Below are 21478 nucleotides of genomic sequence, written 5' to 3' on the forward strand. Positions count from 1 at the left end.
GTTATTGATATATTATTGCTTTGCACTATTTCGAGTGTTACTATATTGTGATTGCACTAACGTTTGATTTACCGTAACAGTGTCAGACAGTTTTTTACGTGTTTATTGAATCGGGGTAAATAATAAAACAGCTGTTTATTCATTTTGGGAGTGAACAGAATTGTCAGAACGCTGGTTTTTAATATATTAATAAATTTTGACTGACCTATCTGACTGTTTTGTTAACATTCCCTTTAGCACAGCTCTATCTAATAGATGCATAACGTAACCCCAGCCTCTACTGTAGCATCTATTCTATGCGCCTTATAATGCGGTGCGCCTTATAGTGCGGATAATACGGTAGATTCTAGTGACCAGAAGAAGACAGCCTGTCGTTTCCTTTAACTTGGACACACACATCTATACTTTTGGCCATTCTAAGCTAATCATTTCCAGGAGTTATCTCACCCTTTGAGAAGCCTCCGTTTTACAATGTTATAAACATGTGTACAACAAATATTACATTTCAACATTTCTGACAACAAAGATTTGCGTCAGCCTGCGACACAATCATTTTAATATAGGCTAATATTGCTAATACAGACACTTACTGTACATCATGTGTTGCCTTCATTATAACACTTCTAGTTTTTTGCGGCTCAGTCTATTATGGCTCTTTTAACATTTTGGGTTGCCGACCCCTGGTCTAGTGGGATAGGCGAAAGTTAAGGGAGTTGTTAATAAATGATTTCATGTTTCTGTGCGGCCCGGTAGCAAATGCATCATAGACCAGTACAGGTGCCCGGACCGGTGGTTGGGGACTCCTGCTGTAGAGGACGCTGGTAACAATTTTACTGCCTTCTCGGTTTCACCCTAATGTGTGTAAGTTAGTTCAAGGAGATGCAGTTTAATTTGTTCAATTTCAGCATGAAGCTCAAACATCGCATCTCACAATACAGAGATACTGTACGTTGCCTGTTACAAAAGCTCCTAACTCCAGAGACATGTGACACTATTTGTTTTCTCAACAATCATTCCAAACAATGTGCGTGTCATGTGTGCTGCCGTCAGAGGAACACTTGAAACCTACTTCACAGCAGTATTGAAATGCTTAAACATCACAGCAGCAAGGGCCGCATTTGTAGACAGAAAGCTGCTGTGTGTGTGTGTGTGTGTGTGTGTGTGTGTGTGTGTGTGTGTGTGTGTGTGTGTGTGTTGCAATCCCAACCTGATATCAGTTATGGGTTGCCCTTGGAAACAAGCGGTCCATCGAGCCCAGCTTTTTGTCAGCTCTTGCTGTTTCTTTTTCTGCAAAGCCAATTGACAACATGAAGAGAAAGGAAGGTTTAACATTGATAAAGACTGATTCTAACGATTTTCAATCATTTATCAGCTATATAACAAGATGTATTACATTGTACGGGCTTCCACTTCCCTAGCGGGGAGTCTTGTGAGAAGAAAAACCTGCTGACGTGAAGACGCTCGAAGCTTCACATTTACCAACGGTGGCATGACTCACATGAATGACTCACAAAAAGCCACTGTGGGTAAACTTCATAGAACCAAAGTATCATTTGGAAAGGCCTTTGCCAAGTTGTGCTTCACACCTCCCTAGAGGAATGTAAAACGCTTGGGTGGCTTGTGCTACCCTGATATTTAATAGTTATTTTACAATGTCAGTATTTCCCTCACTCTAATATGTTTTATTGGACCCTTCACAGGCGACCGTCTCCATTGAAACATTTACCATACAATACTCCATTGAACTTGGGGTTCCTGCTTCTACAATTTCAAGATTATGCTGACCTGCTAACAATTTAACGTTGTCCATACATGCCTTTTTATTTCAATGATGTTTTTTTCTTCTTCACCAATTTATTTAGAAAACAACAAACCATCTACATCAGGAGAGGCCATTACGTCGATCAAGCAGGGTGTGTCAGTCGATTGCAAGCCAGGCATTAAAAAAATAGTCCCAAAAATCACTTTATCGAACTGCGCATACAAGTGACGTAGAGGCTACTTTGGGGCCACACTGCGGCCTGTGTGCATAGTAAAGTAAAAGTAAAAGTAAACGTAAAATCACATTTTACTTAAAGTGTCAACAGTCAGCTGGAAAAAAAAAATACGATTTTGAAAAAATATGATTTGAGACACTTTGGCCTGCAGTGTAAACGTAGACCAATGTGGACTGAATCTGATGCGAAAAGATCAGATTTCAATCACTTTGAAGCGTTTGGACTGGGAAAAAACCCCATCAAGCTGTGTCACTTGAGGGCAGAAAAATAATGATTTGGTATGCCACTGTGCAAGTGTTTCAGTAGTCAAGATTGCGATTTAAAAAAGGTGTTACAGATTATAGATGTGTGCTGCGGGTTCAACACAGGAGCATGATAAGAAGAATGTGCAGTAAAATATGATTGTCTGTCTCTGTGGTAAAAGCCCCACATAGTACACACAAAATCTTCATTTAAATAAAGCGGTCTGCACAACTTTTCAATCGTACATGCAGTATTAATAGATCCCACGCAACACATCCACTAATATTACATGCTTTTTTTTCACACACTGTTAAGCGAGTGGTATTTGGATTTAAGCAAATCGAGCCCTATGTGTTTTAACAGGATATATATTACATTGAATTTAATTCATACATAATCACAATAATAAACCCACTTATAAATTCATCAAATGCACAGTACAGGCCAAACGTTTGGACATGCTTTCTCATTCAACACATTTTCTTTACTTTCATGACTATTTACATTGTAGCTTGTCACTGGAGGCATCAAAACTATGAATGAACACATGTTAAGGTGAAATAGCTGAAAAACATGTTTTATATTCTATCCATTTTTCTCCATCCATTTTCTACCGCTTATTCCCTTTCGGGGTCGCGGGGGGCGCTGGCGCCTATCTCAGCTACAATCGGGCGGAAGGCGGGGTACACCCTGGACAAGTCGCCACCTCATCGCAGGGCCAACACAGATAGACAGACAACATTCACACTCACATTCACACACTAGGGCCAATTTAGTGTTGCCAATCAACTTATCCCCAGGTGCATGTCTTTGGAAGTGGGAGGAAGCCGGAGTACCCGGAGGGAACCCACGCATTCACGGGGAGAACATGCAAACTCCACACAGAAAGATCCCGAGCCTGGATTTGAACCCAGGACTGCAGGACCTTCGTGTTGTGAGGCAGACGCACTTCTAGTTTCTTCAAAATAGCCACCCTTTGCAGTGATTACTACTTTGCATACTTTTGGCATTCTCTCGATGAGCTTCAAGAGGTAGTCATCTGAAATTGTATCATTCATAGTTTTGTTGCCTACAGTGACAATCTGCAATGTAAATACCGGTAGTCATTAAAAAAAAAAGAAATCGCATTGAATGGGGGGAAGGTGTGTCCAAACTTTTGGCCTGTGCTGTAGTCGCTAAACTAGTCCTATCAAATTATTAATTTAAAAAAAATTGTATTACTCACTCTTTTGAATTCGAATTAATCATGATTGATCACAGTAAATTAGAGAAACAAAGTACCCCAATTTGACACAAATGCAATTTCATTGGGATCAGAGTGTCATCCAGAAACATTTTTTGAATGTTTTTACTTGAATGCACTACATTTATTTTTTTCTGTTTCATAGGTAAGAGTTTAAACTAACTTACTGTTGGGGTTTATTCCAAAGTGAAATTTGCCGGGGTGCACACCAGTCAGAGACTGCTCACTCATCTTTGCACCGACGTATGCATTGACCTAATCACTGACTTCATAATAACCTGATTCCCCTTTAATGTAACCATCTGTGGATAAGGTATAGGAGCTGTGCACTCAAAATAAATTGTGTGATTGATCTGAAATTATACATGTTCTAATATTTTGTAATCAATCATGTTTGACAGCCCTAATACATCCCTTTTTAAACACTCTTAAAGGGGAAGTGCACTTTTTTTTTGAATTTTGCCCATCAATCAAAATCATTATGAAGAACATGACGAAAGATTGATTTTCTTAATGCATTCCAAATATTAAATACATTTGATCAAAATTATGCTTACAATTGACCCTTTGGGAGCTGTTCAATTCTAGCAATATAGGCCCTACAAAAACACCCAAACACCTCCATTAAGGTTTTATGTACAAACCCCGTTTACATATGAGTTGGGAAATTGCGTTAGATGTAAATATAAACGGAATACAATGATTTGCAAATCCTTCTCAACCCATATTCAATTGAATGCACTACAAAGACAACATATTTCATGTTCAAACTCATTAACTTAATTTTTTTTTTGCAAATAATAATTAACTTAGAATTTCATGGCTGCAACACGTGCCAAAGTAGTTGGGAAAGGGCATGTTCACCACTGTGTTACATCACCTTTTCTTTTAACAACACTCAAACGTTTGGGAACTGAGGAAACTAATTGTTGAAGCTTTGAACGTGGAATTCTTTCCCATTCTTGTTTTATGTAGAGCTTCAGTCGTTCAACAGGCCGGGGTCTCCGCTGTGGTATTTTACACTTCATAATGCGCCACCCATTTTCGATGGGAGACAGTTCTGGACTGCAGGCGGGCCAGGAAAGTACCCGCACTCTTTTACTACAAAGCCACCCTGTTGTAACACGTGGCTTGGCATTATTTTGCTGAAATAAGCAGGGGCGTCCATGATAACGTTGCTTGGATGACAACATATGTTGCTCCAAAACCTGTATGGACCATTCAGCATTAATTGTGCCTTCACAGATGTGTAAGTTACCCATGCTTTGGGCACTAATACACCCCCATACCATCACAGGTGCTGGCTTCCGAACTTTGCGCCTATAACAACCCGGATGGTTATTTTCCTCTTTGTTCCGGAGGACACCACGTCCACAGTTTCCAAATATAATTTTAAATGTGGACTCGTCCACAGAACACTTTTCCACTTTGCATCAGTCCAACATAGATGATTTGGCCGTATTTCTGGGTATTGTTGATAAATGGGTTTTGCTTCGCATAGTAGAGTGCTAACTTCCACTTACATATGTAGCGACCAACTGTAGTTACTGACAGTGGTTTTATGAAGTGTTCCTGAGCCCATGTAGTGATATCCTTTACACACTGATGTCAGTTTTTGATGCAGTACCACCTGAGGGATCAAACGTCCGTAATATCATCACTTACGTGCAGTGATATATATCCATCCATCCATTTTCTACCGCTTGTTCCCTTTTGGGGTGGCGGGGGGCGCTGGCGCCTATCTCAGCTACAATCGGGCGGAAGGCGGGGTACACCCTGGACAAGTCGCCAGCTCATCGCAGGGCCAACACAGATAGACAGACAACATTCACACTCACATTCAAACACTAGGACAAATAACACATGAAAACAAGAGGGAAACACAAAAGGATGACACAAGAGCACAGAGCTCCTGCCAATAGCAGACACTACGGCGGTGCCATCTTGGAAAAAAATAAATAAATAAATAAATAAAAAATAATGGTTATTTGTCGGATTTTATGGGCAGAATAGCTGATTTTTATTAATGTTTATTCAGTATTTAGACTGCATTAAAAAAATCCATCCGTCGTCATGTCTTTCATATTGATTTTGAAAAGAAAACCTCAAGTTCCCCTTTCAAGATATTTTCCTGTTTCCTCCTATTTTGTTTGTATCTTAAATTGAATGATGTTGTTAAAGCAATAACATCGTTCAGTTAATTTCCTCTTTTAATTGATTCCATTGAGTCACCCCACAAACAAAAGTTTCCGCTCTGTCTCTGAACATTTTTTGGATATTGGATGGTAGCAGTTTATTTTTTGCTTTTAACATTACTGGAGCAGTTTCTCACCTCATGTAGGCAGAATTTCGCCTCAAATACGTTCATCCTCATGAGTTCTCGAAGACCCTCTGGTAAGATAAAGAGTATTATATTTTTAAAGAGGACTGGGAGAGCATTAAACACTTCTTACCTCCTGAATCAATAGGTGTGTGATTCAAGATGAAGTGGACCACTCTGATTCTGAGGGAAGAACATGACATCTCAACAAGTGCAGCCGGAAATTCAACATTAGTACAATAGAACTTTTTAAGTCAAATGTCCCTAAACATTGACGCACAATGCCAAAAAAACTCAAAATTTCAAACTGCTAGATCACACAAAACCGTGTGTAACTAGTTTTGCGATTTCTCTACATTATTTAAAAAAAAAAAACATGACAACTTTACAAGAGAAGAAGAGCATGAGAAGAGAAGAAAAATAAGAATAACATACACAATGGAAGTTATATAAAGTAGGCACAGTCACATTCAAAGCAGTTACACATTATAGTGACACTAGTGTTCATTAGGGAAAAATAGGTTAATGTAGATTGTTTCTTCAATCCAATCCAATCCAATCCACTTTATTTATATAGCACATTTAAACAACAATAACGTTTCCAAAGTGCTGCACAGCCATGTTAAAAACAATATTATGCTCCACCAATGACTGAATAAAACAAAAAATGAATAAAAATAAAACCAATAAAAACAATACAAAAACAAATATGATTAAAAACTATTTTAAAGGGTATAATCAATTAAAACAGTAAAATAGAAATAAAAGTGTATAAAAGACACAGAGGACAACAGAGGACAGAGGACCACACAACTCACGTAGTGGTAAAAGCCAAAGAATAAAAGTGGGTCTTAAGACGAGACTTAAAACACTCCACTGTGGGAGCAGTTTGAACATGGAGGGGCAGAGTGTTCCAGAGCTTAGGGCCGACCACAGAGAAGGCCCTGTCTCCCCTGGTCTTAAGTCTGGTCTTGGGCACCACGAGCTGGAGCTGGCTTTCGGACCTCAGAGCGCGCGCAGGGATGTAAATTTGGATGAGGTCCGAGATATATTGAGGTGCCAGTCCATGTAAAGATTTAAAAACAAACAGCAATGTTTTAAAATCAATTCTAAAATGAACAGGGAGCCAGTGCAAACTCTGAAGAATTGGGGTTATATGCTGGCGTTTCCTGGCCCCTGTTAAAAGTCGTGCTGCCGCGTTCTGGACTAACTGTAACCGGGAGAGAGCTTTTTGGCTAATGCCAGCATAAAGTGCTTTGCAGTAGTCCAGGCGACTTGAAATAAAAGCATGCACGACTTGTTCAAAAAGGTTAAAAGATAAAAACGGTTTAACCTTTACTAAAAGACGAAGGTGATAAAAACACGATTTTAAAACGCCATTGACTTGTTTGTCTAGTTTAAAATCGCTGTCTATAGTGACGCCAAGGCTGGTGACTTTGGGACGCACATAATTTTGCAATGGTCCCAAGTCAGTGAGGGCCGGACCAAAAACTAAAATTTCCGTTTTTCCCTCATTCATTATTTAAAAATTCTGGGCTAACCAAGCCTTGACGTCACATAGACAGTTAAGAAGGGGTGTAAGGGGGCCGTGGTTTTTTGTAATCGGCATATAAATTTGGCAGTCATCTGCATAAAAGTGATAAAACACTCCATGTTTCTTAAAAATATCTCCAAGAGGGAGGAGATAAAGAGCGAACAGGATGGGGCCTAAAATAGATCCTTGGGGGACACCACAGTAAAGCGGGGCAGAAGAGGAGGTGGCGTCCCCCAGCCTGACAGAGAAGGACCTCTCAGACAGGTAAGATCTGAACCACTCTAACGCAGTCCCCCTGACATCCACACAGTCTCTCAGGCGGTCTAAAAGAATTGTGTGGTCGACTGTGTCAAAGGCAGCTGTAAGATCTAAAAGCACTAAAATGGCAGAGCTGCCAGAATCAGACATTAAAAGCAAGTCATTAAAAACCTTTAAAAGTGCAGATTGTACGTTTTACAGTGGAAAACTTATAATTACACGAGTATGTCTGACTGGAATCTTAAAAATTGAGATGCGTGAGGGACATTTGTAATGTGAATCACCTTAACATTTCACTGCAAAAACAGAATTTAAAGGTTTACTATATTACCTGTAGAATCAACTAACAATATATTTTTTTGGACTAACAATATATATTTTTTAATTTAACAGGCAGTTATTATGTTACAAAAGTATGCAACACACTTCTGATATTAGGTTAGAATAAGCATAATATTTTGAAGAAAAAGTGATCATTTGAGAAAAAAAAAATTGCTCATTTGACAAATTGTTACACCATTTTTGCTTGTAATTAAAAATAAATATGGGTTTTATCTCGGACTGGAGAACACATTACTCAAAATAAGCAAACTTGACAAACAAAATATGAATATTTTTGACAACGATTAGATTGGAATTGACGAGATTAAATTTTATTTTATTACATTTTGAACTATTTTTTACACTTTTATGACAATGAAGCATTGGCGTATTTAATCATCTGGAGGCCCAAGACAAAACTACACAACAAAAACAACATGGTAAATTGAGTATCAGTGATTCTTACACTTTTACTGTATTTGATAGGAATTTAGGAACATTGATCAACGTTTAATAAAGTGTAAGCCATTTTTCCGAGATCTTTATTTTGTTTGTGCAGTTGGACCGGATGTGACGGGCAGTGCTAATATTGTGAAGGCCGAAGGTGTGTAACTGGTGGGGAAAAGAGAGCTTTTGAGAGTTGGACAGTGGCCTTGTTAGAATGAAACCAGACTGTGGACTTAACAAAATGCCTCTTGAGTTCTTACCTACCAAGCTTGCAATAAATCTTACCAGACCACCGGTTACCATTTGAATCACTTTAATACTCATGTATTTGTGATGGAAAGCATCACTTTAAGAAATGGGATCAATGATTCTTTGAAGGGAGCCAGATCTTGAGGAGTCGTTCCTTTCAAAGAGCCACATAAAAACTAGCTCATTATTATAGCTATAGTATAGCTCGGTTGGTAGAGCGGCCGTGCCAGCAACTTGAGGGTTGCAGGTTCGATCCCCGCTTCCGCCATCCTAGTCACTGCTGTTGTGTCCTTGGGCAAGACACTTTACCCACCTGTTCCCAGTGCCACCCACACTGGATTAAATGTAAAAATTAGATATTGGGTTTCAAAAATGTAAAGCGCTTTGAGTCACTAGAGAAAAAGCGCTATATAAAAACAATTCACTTAACTTCACATTATAATTATTTTTATTTACCTTTTTTTAATCATAGTAACAGTTATAAGATGTGGATCAGAATAATTTAAATCTATACAAATAATAGTCTATTGGTAATAATTATTCAGAAAATCTGACTATGATTTTATTTTTGTTTTGTTTTCATTGTAAACATTCCATGAGGTGATGCCATATCCCTATGTTTTGACTATGACTATTTTGAATGTTTTACTCACCGAAAAATACTGTAGCACAAGAGCCTTTGAACAATAAAATGAATAAAAATACATAAATATCAAATACGGCAAGTATAAAATAATAAAACACTTAAACTTGAGCTACATCAGAAAAATTAACCAAAAAATATAAAAATTACAAATAATAAAAACAATAAAAAATAAAAAATAATAAAAAGTCTGCTATGCTTCCCTTGACTCGGACTAATTTCCTAGTGCAGTTGCCAGTTGTGTGATGTTATAACAGCATGTGCATTAGAAATGGCTCCCAAACAAACAGCTTGCAACAGCGAATCGATTCTCATTGTATACTTAAAAGAGCCGCTCAAAGCATTCGATTTATTTGTGAACGTCACATCTCTACTGCCCATCCCTGCAAATAGCTATCATTAGCAGACAAAAAGCATGGCTAATATGTGTGTGCGTGTGTGTGTGCTACATGGCGAATGTACTTCAAGTGCTTAAAGCTGATATAACCCGGTATATACCTGTAATGCTAACATTAAGTGCCCTCTAAGCAGCTTAAGGTGTATAACAACGCCTTTAATGACGCTTTATGATGGCCACGATTTGACCCTGAAACAGGTTCATTCGGCTTCCTTTATTACCTACATGAGAAAAGGTTTTGACATTGGATCTAACATGTATGCAGTGTATAACAGTGATGCCCTCAGCACAGAGCGATGGGAGAGAGGTATATGGTCAGAGAGTGTTTGGGCCCGTGTGTGTGTGTGTGTGTGTGTGGTGGTTTGTGCAGCCCTTTGAGACACTAGTGATTTAGGGCTATATAAGTAAACATTGATTGATTGATTGATCTTGTCTCATGGAATTGTTAGTGTACAGGAGTTTTTCTTGTTTTTTGTTTATAGAGTATTGTTCTTGTATTATATTGTTTATGTTAAATGTGGAATGAGTGAGAGGGGTTGGGCTATTATTAGCATCTGCTTCATCCAACCCCTTTTCAAGCCTTGCATACTGTAAATATCTCTGCCAAAATGTAAAAAAGCAAACAAACCTGTGTTTAGTTGTACTGTGCAGGTTTAAAATAAATATTTCAATTCAATTCAACATCCTGAAGAAAGACTATTTGCCTTAAATGGGAACTGCATTTTTCTTGGAATTTTTGGAATTATTCACTATACTTATGAGAGACAAAAAGACAAAAGTTTTTTGGGTTTTTTGCATTCTAAACCGGCTCGTTCTTGGTGGCAAGCAATGCAGCTAATGGAAGCAATCCATTCTCCCTCTATATCACTTTAAAAATGCATTAAATAAAACCCCACTAACAATAAGTCATTTACGTTCCGTAATCTGTACAACAACTAAGCTGTAGCAACATTGCTATTGTAAGCGTGAACACTGAGGAACTGGTTTGCCAGCGTACAAACACAATACCATGCTACGGTATTAGCCGTGAACTAGCTACAGCGAGAGATAAGCAAGCTTCTACGTCAGCACCCGAATCGCATTGTTTGTAGTGCACAACACAATGCGATAGGACACCAATCTGTACTGACTGAAAAACGTGAACAATCATATACTGTAAAGTATTAGCCCACATTTCATGTTTTGTTTGTACACAACTAGCTTGACAGCGTATGTGCTGTAGTTGTACTAACAATAACATGCATGACATTCTGTGTGTATCGTGATCAATAGTTTAGTGACTCACTTGATGGACAGCTGTTTGTTTAGTCCCGCTGGTCGGCAACGTTTCCAGTTTATTTTGGGTAAGCAATACGTTTATGTCAAAATAGCTTGCCTCCAAGCTCCACATTTATAGCGTCAAAGTCACGCCGACTTCACTCTTTCGGCTTCCATCTGCTCCCACGTTCAAGCCCCTTCCTCTTCTATAAACAGTAGTTCATCCTCTGTATGTTCAGCTTCAGAAAGATGAGGTTGTGAATCCTCATTTGTCCAAAAAAAGTTGTCTTCATTATCTGTTAATAAGTATGCCATGATTAAAACACACTTATGCTTGTTTCCGGAAGTGGGAACACACATTTTTTGACGGAAGTTGGAAGTGCGCTGCTATGGAAACGGAAATAAATGCGCCGAAGAAATTAGGTTCGGCAATGCATAAAATGACCAAAATGCGGTAAATATTATACATATTACATATTGTTATGACCATGTATTTTTATTACATTATATATAGACTTGCAGTGTGTATACAAAACTTTGATGGAGGGTTTTGAAGTTGTTTTACAGGGCTTTGAATGCTACAACTGTGACTCCCATTAACCGCATCTTGCAAGTGTTTTTTTATCATTTTTAAAATCCTAACAAAAAAAAGCACGTGTATTCTTGTCTCTCGTAATGACTGTGAACGATAGGCAAAATTCCCCAAAAGTGCAGTTCCCCATTAAGAGGTTCCACTGTGTCAGTGAAGGGGGACAAGCAACAGACAAACTTGTATTACATGTGTATTGTCAAAACAGACTAATGTAGGCGCTGTTGTACAAGTAAACTCAACTCTTACACACATAAATATAAGTTAATTACTTTTATGGTAACATTACAGTACGGCTTGGTCAACATGCAAAAACAGTTACAGTGACAATTTTACCTGGTGCTGAGAGGCACGTGGTTCTGGTCTGAGCTCCAATTACAGGCGTCAGAAACTTTGAGCAGGTATCGGTACTTCTCAAAAATCTCATTAGGAGCTTGCATGCCAAAGAAGACCAGGTCCTCGTCTATGATTTTCTATGGGGAAACATTCAAAGAGGAGACGACTGAATGGTTTGATCTTGTAAGTGATTATCTCAAGGTATATACGTCTGTTTAATGCCACACTCACTTTGATTTTGAAATTTTTCTTTTTCAGTTCCTCAATGAATTCGTTTTGCTTTTTGACGGTCGCTCGATCATGGGGCTCTCTCGTTTTCGCCACCAAAATGTAGTCGTATGAGAGTGGCGTACCCTGTTCCTCAGAAATAAATATTTATCAATTGTACTTAATATAAACACTCAATTGAAGGACAGTAGAGAGAGACAAACATACTTGGTTTTTTTATGTAAACAATCTGAACAACTTTATTTCCTTTGGGTCACACCATTAGCTACACCTACACATTTAAATGAGATCCAATACTAAACTGTATCCAAAAACAATAATAATGTGCAATATAATATGTATTTTTTTATGGTTACAGTTTGTAGTGGCGTACAACAAAACGCACATTATTTTTCCTCATGTATCTAACAGGGTCAATCGGCCACTGGTCAGTATCAACCAATTTTCATGAAAAAGTATATGATCCCCATGCATTTTATTACCGACCATAAACGCTGATATCCTCTGGCTGATACAGTATTTATTTTTAGTCCCCTGGGTGACAAGCAGCTAGCAGCTAAATACACGTCTCCATGCACAGTGTGGAGCTGCTCCTCTAACCTAATAATAATTACCCCATAACAGCAAAGAAACTGCATTTCTTTGTATCTTAAAGGGGTCTTATTATGCAAAACCGACTTTTCTTACCTGTTGCCACCAGTTTTTGTGTATTTGAGATCCCCATGAGTCTCCGAAAATTTCAAAAATATAGATAGATGTTATCAAAAACAATATTGCCTTCTTCCAAATTTGCTCAAATTGAGCCGTTTAGAATTTGACATGATTGTCACGTCAGCGGATGTCTCCATATATAGAAGACGTTTACCTGAAGAGCTTTGCGCAAGTCCACCATTTTTATTCAGTTGTAGTCCATAGTTGTTGTCAACAAGTTCTGTATTTTCTCTTTCCTCTTGTTGTGGGGCAAACTGGCTCATACATGCACATGCATGCTAAAATCCTCCACTGATGCAATTTCAAATAAAAAGTAGTGTACTTATATTTGTCAGTAGACTCAATATAGGAGCACTAAAACATGGCTGAGTGGGTGGAGATGCAGTCGAAGGGGGCTTGGCCTGGATCAGGATATGGGCACATGAATACGGCCGCCTACAAAACAGCGCATTCTGAAGAGACAATCAAAAAGCGTCTTAAGGACAGTCTGTAAAACAAATTATATGCAAAATGTTGACCAAAGAACCACCATTACATGATATGTAGACCACAAGGAAGTGTTTTAAATGTAGACCCCTTAAAGTATTATCATCAAGTATCATTATCACTGGAAGACAAGGATGAACATGTTACACACTGAGAAAGAGAATAAGAAAGTAGTTTGAATATTTTCTTGATAATTTTCAACTGTCAATAGCATTTACCATAAATAAATGAAACAATGTGTTATAACATTGTGACTAGTAACGGTATTGGCATCGGCTGATCTCACTCAAGGATGATTGGTATCGGAACCAGCAGCATAAAAGCCTGATCGGAACATCCCTGGTTTCTAGACAACCAAAAATGTTAACACCATGATGCAGTAAAATTCTACAGAACCACAATGTTAAATGAATACGTCTGACAGCATCAATCCAGATTCAGTCACCTTTTATCTCTTAATAAAGTCTCATGAAAGGCTAAGATAAACTCGTCCTTGCAATTAATCATATCTAAGTAATAGGGTTGATGACTATTAAATAAGACTAAATATCACTTTGTTACCCAAACAAACCACAAAATATCATATTGAGACAAAACCTATCATTTACATACCACAGGAGGAGGTGACTTCTGATCATTGCCATTCTCTCTCACAACTCCCATTAATTCCAGAAGCTCTCTGCTGGGCTGTTGGTAGACAAGAGTGATGGAGGTCATGTAACAGATAGCGGCCATTTTAGCATTTTCAACATGACACAAAGTACGAGTGAGACATGGTGGTTTTGAGTTAATAATGTGTTGATATACAGATCAAATCTACAAGAAGATTGTTATCTAGTCAAAAATCCAGTCCAACTCTGTTGTGGGCGTGTGTGGGAGAGAAATGCCACAGTGTCTGTGGTGAGTCACAATCACCACAAACACTGCTTAGGTTCATCAATTTAATGTGACTAAGAAGCATGACATGTAGTGGCATTCTCTCTCTCTCTCACACACACACACACACACACACACACACACACACACACACACACACACACACACACACACACACACACACACACACACACACACACACACACACACACACACACACAAACACACGCACAAACACACGCACAAACACACGCACACACACAGGTCATGAGTGTGGGCATGAAGTAAAAAAACAACATGACACCATAATGTCAAATCCTAATGTAGCTATACATGGTATTCACCAGAATCATTTTCAACATACTGAACATCATACCAAAAACAATGTACACCTGTTGACTGATTAATTGCGGCCCTTCTCATTTTCGCAAAAATGTTTCAATATATTTTCTCAAGCGACAATATTGTTTACCATACTTTCATGTGTTTGTGGTGGCCCGCCAAAAAGAACATTTGGACCGCCACAGTTAGATTTGATGTAAGGGTCTCACTTATTAACAATTTATTCAGTCCCTCAAGGATTTTGCAGATTTTTTTTTGTGACGTTTGGGGTCTAAAATCCCTGATTTTCGCCTGGAATTAGTGGCAGCTTTTTCGGAAGGTTGCAGCAAAAGTGCGGCTTATTTTACATTGAGACAACTTGTGATTTTATAAATTTGGTTTCAATGTTTTAAGTGTTTCTTGTAACATGAACTTTAAAAGCAATTTCAACAATATTTGGCAAAAAATACTCTCGAAGTTTTCCTCGTTTTATACCATACAGACCTAAAAGTAGACAGATTGTAGTTTGTTGTTAAACTACTGTTTTGTTTAATAATAATCACAATTAATTATAAATTACAGAAAAAAACATCGCCAAAGGCTTCCCTATCGTCCGCTGTCTGTTTAGTCGTCCACATGTTGCAGACATTCTGTGTGTATGTTTTACGCTTCAAGAGTTTTTTGAACTCTTAAACATACATTTTTGTTGGAAAACAATTTAACCCCCCATATGATTATTTATTACCTATCGCGCTAATATTTTTTGGTAAATGAGAGACAATGAGAAATTATCATCACATTTCAACATCTCTAAAATGTAAATGCTGCCTTCTTGCTAGGTCAGAATTGCAAATAAAAAGTGGTTATTCATTGCCTTACCCTGGATAAATACATGTTAAATACATATATAAATATATGTAAAACTAGGGAGTAAATGTTTATTACCCAGAAGGCTGAGCGCCACTGACAGGAACAGGAAGTAGGTTTGAGCTACGCGGCAGGATGTCATTTGTGCCATTTGAGCAAAGAGCTGATATATTGATACACTTTGTTCCTGGGTAATCTAAACAAGAAACAAACATTTTCAGCGCAGTTCGGATAAATTTGATCGGCACAAAATATGCAAGGATGTTGCAGCATTGGACAAAGTTGCGAGGCCACGCAGAATTTGCGGTGATAGTTTGAATTTGCCTGAATTGTTTTGATTGCGTCACTTTTTTTTTAATCAGGCAGATGGCGGAGGACATTTATGAAACACTAACACAGTGTCAGTCCAGTGTCGATCCGGGTAGTGAGTGTGTCATACACTCACTAGGGCATCATTTACCCATCAATACCTGAAACTAATTGAGCACCTGTGAGGTATCCTCAAGCGGAAGGAGGGTGGACAAGCGCAAGACACAATAAACTTAGAATTAGACAAACTTTAATGATCCACAAGGGAAATATGGACATGTCGACTGAGAACTGTACTCATTTGTGCTGCCAGCTGTTTAGACAGTAATGGCTGACTTGACTTTGTTGTGCATTGAGTACTCCAAAGTAAATCCAAGTTTCAGTTCTATAGTATTGTTGCCTGAGAAGGTATAACAAAATGGTTGCTGGAATTTGAGGGATGTACTCACTGGTGTCAAGATATGTTGTACATAAACTCAGGTAGTGTATTCAGTCTAATAACATCCAATATAAGAGCTGTAATAAAACTTGAAACAGAAAACTACTCGGGGTGTAATGATTAATCGATGTATCGATTTATATTACTTAGATTTAACTACATTGATCTGTGCTTGGCAAAGTTTGCCTTCTGGAAGATAGGTATCAATCCAATATTGTTTTAAAAAGCAATCAATCGATTTTATCGATACTAGAAAAAGGAAAACATTGGACTTTAGCATGGTGGATTTAAATGAAGTCTAACAGTAAGGCCATTCAATGTTATTCAAATCTATGCGGTTATCTCCATCAGTCTACAAAACAAGAATGGTGGATAGCTACGGTGGCCGAGAAAAGTCACAACAAATGCAAACGCCGCAAGACTATCATTAAACCACAACACAACAACTTTCAGCTACAGCACGATTGTAAAAGCCACAACAAATGATAAATGGGTTGTACTTGTATAGCGCTTTTCTACCTTCAAGGTACTCAAAGCGCTTTGACACTACTTCCACATTTACCCATTCACACACACATTCACACACTGATGGAGGGAGCTGCCATGCAAGGCGCCAACCAGGACCCATCAGCAGCAAGGGTGAAGTGTCTTGCTCAGGACACAACGGACGTGACGAAGTTGGTACTAGGTGGGAATTGAACCAGGGCGCCTCGGGTTGTGCACGGCCACTCTCCCACTGCGCCACGCCGTCCCTCAAAGTTGTAACATGAATTGATTAACATGGACCCCGACTACAACAAGTTGAAAAACTTATTTGGGTGTTACCATTTAGTGGTCAATTGTACGGAATATGTACTGTACAATTTACTAATAAAAGTTTCAATCAATCAATTTAAAAAAAAAAACACAACTTTAAGCCACAAAGGACATGACGGACAAAACAGAAGAGTCAGCGGAGCAATTTCCAGGGACAGAGCAACTTCCCGAGGTGGAAGGTTAAAAACAGTGTAATGAACATAGTATATAAGTGGTATTGAAAAAGTTATTTATTACTGAAAAAGTAACACTTTTCTTACTATTCCGACTTTGTTCATTACACCGTTTTTAACTTTCCGCTTCAGGATGTCAGTGAGTCGACGAAACTTGTCCGCTGTCACTTGTGTTCGGTCTTTATATTGTTGTGTTTTGGATTGTAGTTGTTGTGTCATGGTTTTATGTTATTGTGCTGTGGCGTTTGTATTTGTTGTGGGTTTTTGCAATCATGCTATAGCTGGAAGTTGTGGCTTCATGTTGTTGTTTTGTCGCGTTTGCATTGGTTGTGACATTCTCTGCTATCGTAGCTATTTTTTTTTAAATGACAGTAGTAGCAAGTCTAACCACTGCTCATTTAATCTGAAGAGATTTGATTGCACTTTTTTTTTTATTAATTTAAACTTATATAGTATTTGTATTATTCATATGTCAAAAAACAACATTAAAAGTAGCATGTTAACCTACAGCTGATTCGACCTGAATAGATTTTGGTTGTATTCTTATTTTTGAAACTGATATTGTAATATATTATGTTGGAATAAAAACAGCAAACATAGCAGATACATATACTGTTAAAATGTTGGTTACTGTACTTTTATTGAACATTTCTTGAATATTGAAAATGTGAGCAGGAAGTATTTCCTCTTGTTGATTCAACATAAAGTGTTGGTTGCACTTTATTCAAATAAGATGTGAATGTATTGCCCATTAATTGTGGTTTACTTGCTTGTTTATCTCCATAAATCATTTATACCTAATTTGCTTACAAGAAATAACAGTACTATAGGAATTTTCACATACAGTGCCTTGTATCCAATATTTGTTTCAGTCACATTGGTTGATTTTTTTTTTTTGCATAAAAGTTACTGAATCGATTTCAACTCAAAATCGGTTTGAATCGTATTGCTCTAAATATTTATATCTTCCCTGAACCGTATTGGCAACCAAAAATTCTGAATAAAATTGTTGTTGAAAGGAATCTTTACACCCCTAACCTGCTCAGTGGCCTTGTGGTCAGAGTGTCCGCCCTGAGACTGGAAGGTCGTGAGTTCAAACCCTGACCTATTCATACCAAAGACTATAAAAATAGGACCAGATACCTCCCTGCTTGGCACGCAGCGTCAAGGGTTGGAATTGGGGGTTATATCACCAAAATGATTCCCGAGCGCGGCCACTGTTGCTGCTCACTGCTCCCCTCACCTCCCAGGGGGTGGAACAAGGGAATGGGTCAAATGCAGAGGGTAAGTTCACAACACCTAGCGTGTGTTTGACTATCAGTGGTACTTCAACTTTAATTTTAACAAATAAATAGAAATGCATTGTTGTGAACGACCATATTATATCCCAGTGGGCATCCTTCAATAGATGATGATACTATTTATGTACCACATAAACAAATAAAAAGGAATAATACATTGAATTGGTTGTCTTTTAAATTTGCATATGGACGTTTAGGGGGAATTATATCAAAGTGAAGGAAAAATATTCCATATTAGTACAAGTAATTCAAATTACTCTGCATCTAATCTCTGAAATGTTTACTAAGTGTCTATTATATCGATCCATTTTTATTGACACCGTTAAAGGACTAGTTTTACGAAATTATATAAGAACATTACGTGTAGCTATACATAGGTTAAACAAAACATTACAAAACCGCCGTGAGAATGATGCACCACTGCAAACTACACCCACATACTGAGAGTGTCAATCCAAACTGAACGTTGTTATTGTTATTCAGAGACATTTTAAATACAGCTTTCATAAGCCAAAAGGGTATGAATAATTTTGGACATGCCACTTTTTGTTCAAATAAACGTCGGCAAACTGCCCCCCACCCCACAATGTCTCTTGTACATTGTTTTATTATTATGACACCTGAGTCATTTCCAATCTAGAAAAAACTTGATGGTTTTATACAATTAACTTTATGTCAAAATTTGCCAGGCGTATTAATCATTTTGGTCTTGACTGCATATATAATGGATATTTGTTATATATATATATATATATATATATATATATATAAATAAAAAAATAAATAAAAATAAAATATATATATAAATAAAATAAAATGGTTTGTATTTGTATAGCGCTTTTCTACTTTCAAGGTACTCAAAGCGCTTTGACACTAGTTCCACATTTACCCATTCACACACACATTCACACACTGATGGAGGGAGCTGCCATATATATATATATATATATATAATATATATATATATAATATATATATATATATATATATATATATATATATATATATATATATATATATATATATATATATAACTGAACATTGTTATTATTCAGAGACAACATTTTAAATACAGCTTTTGTATTGGATTTAATTGGACTGTAAAGGGGTACTGTACCTAACTTTGTGTCAGTTAATACTTTATGGCCATGTGGACATTGTGTGGCGTTGTTATTGAGTGTCATGTTGTTGGTTGTTTGTACTAAAAGCTACAGGCCTGTCCGTGAACGCAACACCATACTTTCATACTTTGCTAATGCTGTACATATGATAGGAATTCGCGAATGAACACATTTACTTACCTGTCTCCTGTGGCCAGACATGATTACAGCAGCACTGGAAAGCCAACCCGATCTGATGTGAAAAAAAAATATGTAAATATAAAACGTAAGAAAAAAAAAAAGCAGATTCCACGTCTTCTCGAGCCTGCGATGAGCTCCTGTTTTCGGGCAGGTAACTTCCGTAGTCTTTCTTGGAACGAAGGCGTCGTTGTTTATCCAAAGAATGTGAGGCTATTCTACCTATTGCTGCCGTCACAGTCCGTCACTGTTGTCGCGTCTCTACAAGTCAGTAAACGGCATTAAAAACAAGCGTTGCGGCGGGTTAGCCCCTCAAAGGGAGAGCTGGTGTCGATGAGGTCCTTCCAGGTGCGATGGAATGATATTTAGTGCTGCTTTTTCCTGGTCAATTGATGAGGAGTGACTCACATCGGCCGCTAGGTGGCAGCAAAACGCAACTAAATACCAGAGTCGTGTATAGCTGGTGCGCCTCTCTTATTATGACACATTCACTCAACCACTCATGTGGCAAATGCATTCACCCTACATTGATTGAATTAAGTACTAATTGACAAAAAAGCAATTTTGGCAGAACTTGTGTGTGAATCCTGAAAAGCCAAAGCCAAACTGAAATGCTAAAAGTTATCTCTCCAGCCCAGGGCTAATCTACTGGCAGTCCACGGGGCCAAGGAATGACACCATACCGGCCCTGGAGTTCAGTTCACAACTTGCAAGACAAACATTTTTGCAGAAAAATCCCTAAAAAACAGTAGTGTGCTCCTGTTGTATAGAGGAGGTGCACTGTAAACCAGGGGTGTCGAACGTACGGTTTCGTTGCACTTGCGCAAAGACAATAAAGACCTATCCTATCTTATCCTATCCTGTTAGGCCCCCAAACAGTTTTTCTCCGGCCCACCTGATGAGTTTTCTAAGTCTAAAAATGTGCTTCCTTTTTTTTAACAAAATAAAATGCTGTTCTAAATGCGTCCACTGGATGTCACAATAACAATTCTGTTAGGCAAGCAAACGAGGTACACAGTAAAGGGTGACTGTGGCTCCTCCTCTTCGACCCACATGTAACTTAAAACCTGCCGTTTTATGTCTTCTGCTTCGAACACATCGTCATTTGGCACCCTTACGTCCCCAAAATGTCTCTGTCAAATATGAGAAAAGTGAACTTAATCCTTTTGAACAGTTTTTACCTCCGTTTTATACGTTTCTTGAGTTAGCGATGGATCGATACGTGGACATGACAAAGGAGGTGTTTGATTCCTACAAGAGTTTAAATGTTGTGTTTTTTGTTCAATCCAAGAAAGACTGTGACTTAAAGTTTAATCCTGGCTTTGTAGATGCACTGAGACAAAGTCTAAACTCATTGTGTTTTTGAAGCTGCACCAATTTCCTCAGAATTTTCAACAAACTTGAAGTGTTTTTTCCAGAGGTTTATTTGTGATTTGTACGTTTTCAGAATGTGCTTGTTCTATTTTAGGCTAAAGTAAAACAAAGTGGAGTTGCTTTATTTTTAAGTTATCGTGCCATGATTTTACCATTTTGGCCCACTTGGGAATAGATTTCCCTCCATGCTAAAGATAAAATGAGTTTGACACCCCTGCTGTTAACACATTGGCAGATCCTTGTATTGACATTTTGACCTTACTACCAAAACTTGTGATTTACATAACTGAGGTTTTAAAGCACATTCACACAAATAAATACCACACTGACACAAATATAAGATTTGATTTTAAATTTACTGATGTAAAAATGAGGCTTCCGGGTCTGTGCGTTCTTGTGTGTGTGTGTGTGTGTGTGTGTGTGTCTGTCGGTGTGTGTGTGTCTG

The 21478-nt window shown here is 38.0% G+C and overlaps 1 protein-coding gene across 2 annotated transcripts in view; it reads right to left on the minus strand.

Annotated features, from left to right (window-relative positions):
- The window catches only part of LOC133563230 (anoctamin-9), a 45173-nt gene extending 25116 nt beyond the window's left edge, over window positions 1-20057 (minus strand). The window contains exons 1-7 of one of the 2 annotated variants that reach the window (XM_061917239.1): window positions 19663-20057; window positions 13872-13946; window positions 12066-12188; window positions 11835-11971; window positions 5937-5986; window positions 5816-5874; window positions 1208-1287 (exon numbers count right to left, since the gene is read on the minus strand). In XM_061917239.1, coding sequence (XP_061773223.1) covers window positions 1208-1287; window positions 5816-5874; window positions 5937-5986; window positions 11835-11971; window positions 12066-12188; window positions 13872-13946; window positions 19663-19683 — 545 coding nt within the window. In that variant the 5' untranslated portion in view covers window positions 19684-20057. Of the gene's footprint in view, window positions 1-1207; window positions 1288-5815; window positions 5875-5936; window positions 5987-11834; window positions 11972-12065; window positions 12189-13871; window positions 13947-19662 lie in introns of those variants that run through there. The other variant, XM_061917240.1, reaches the window with a different exon arrangement.
- Window positions 20058-21478: the final 1421 nt, after the last annotated feature.

This window comes from Nerophis ophidion, linkage group LG12 (assembly GCF_033978795.1).
Source record: "Nerophis ophidion isolate RoL-2023_Sa linkage group LG12, RoL_Noph_v1.0, whole genome shotgun sequence".
NCBI lineage: Eukaryota > Metazoa > Chordata > Actinopteri > Syngnathiformes > Syngnathidae > Nerophis > Nerophis ophidion.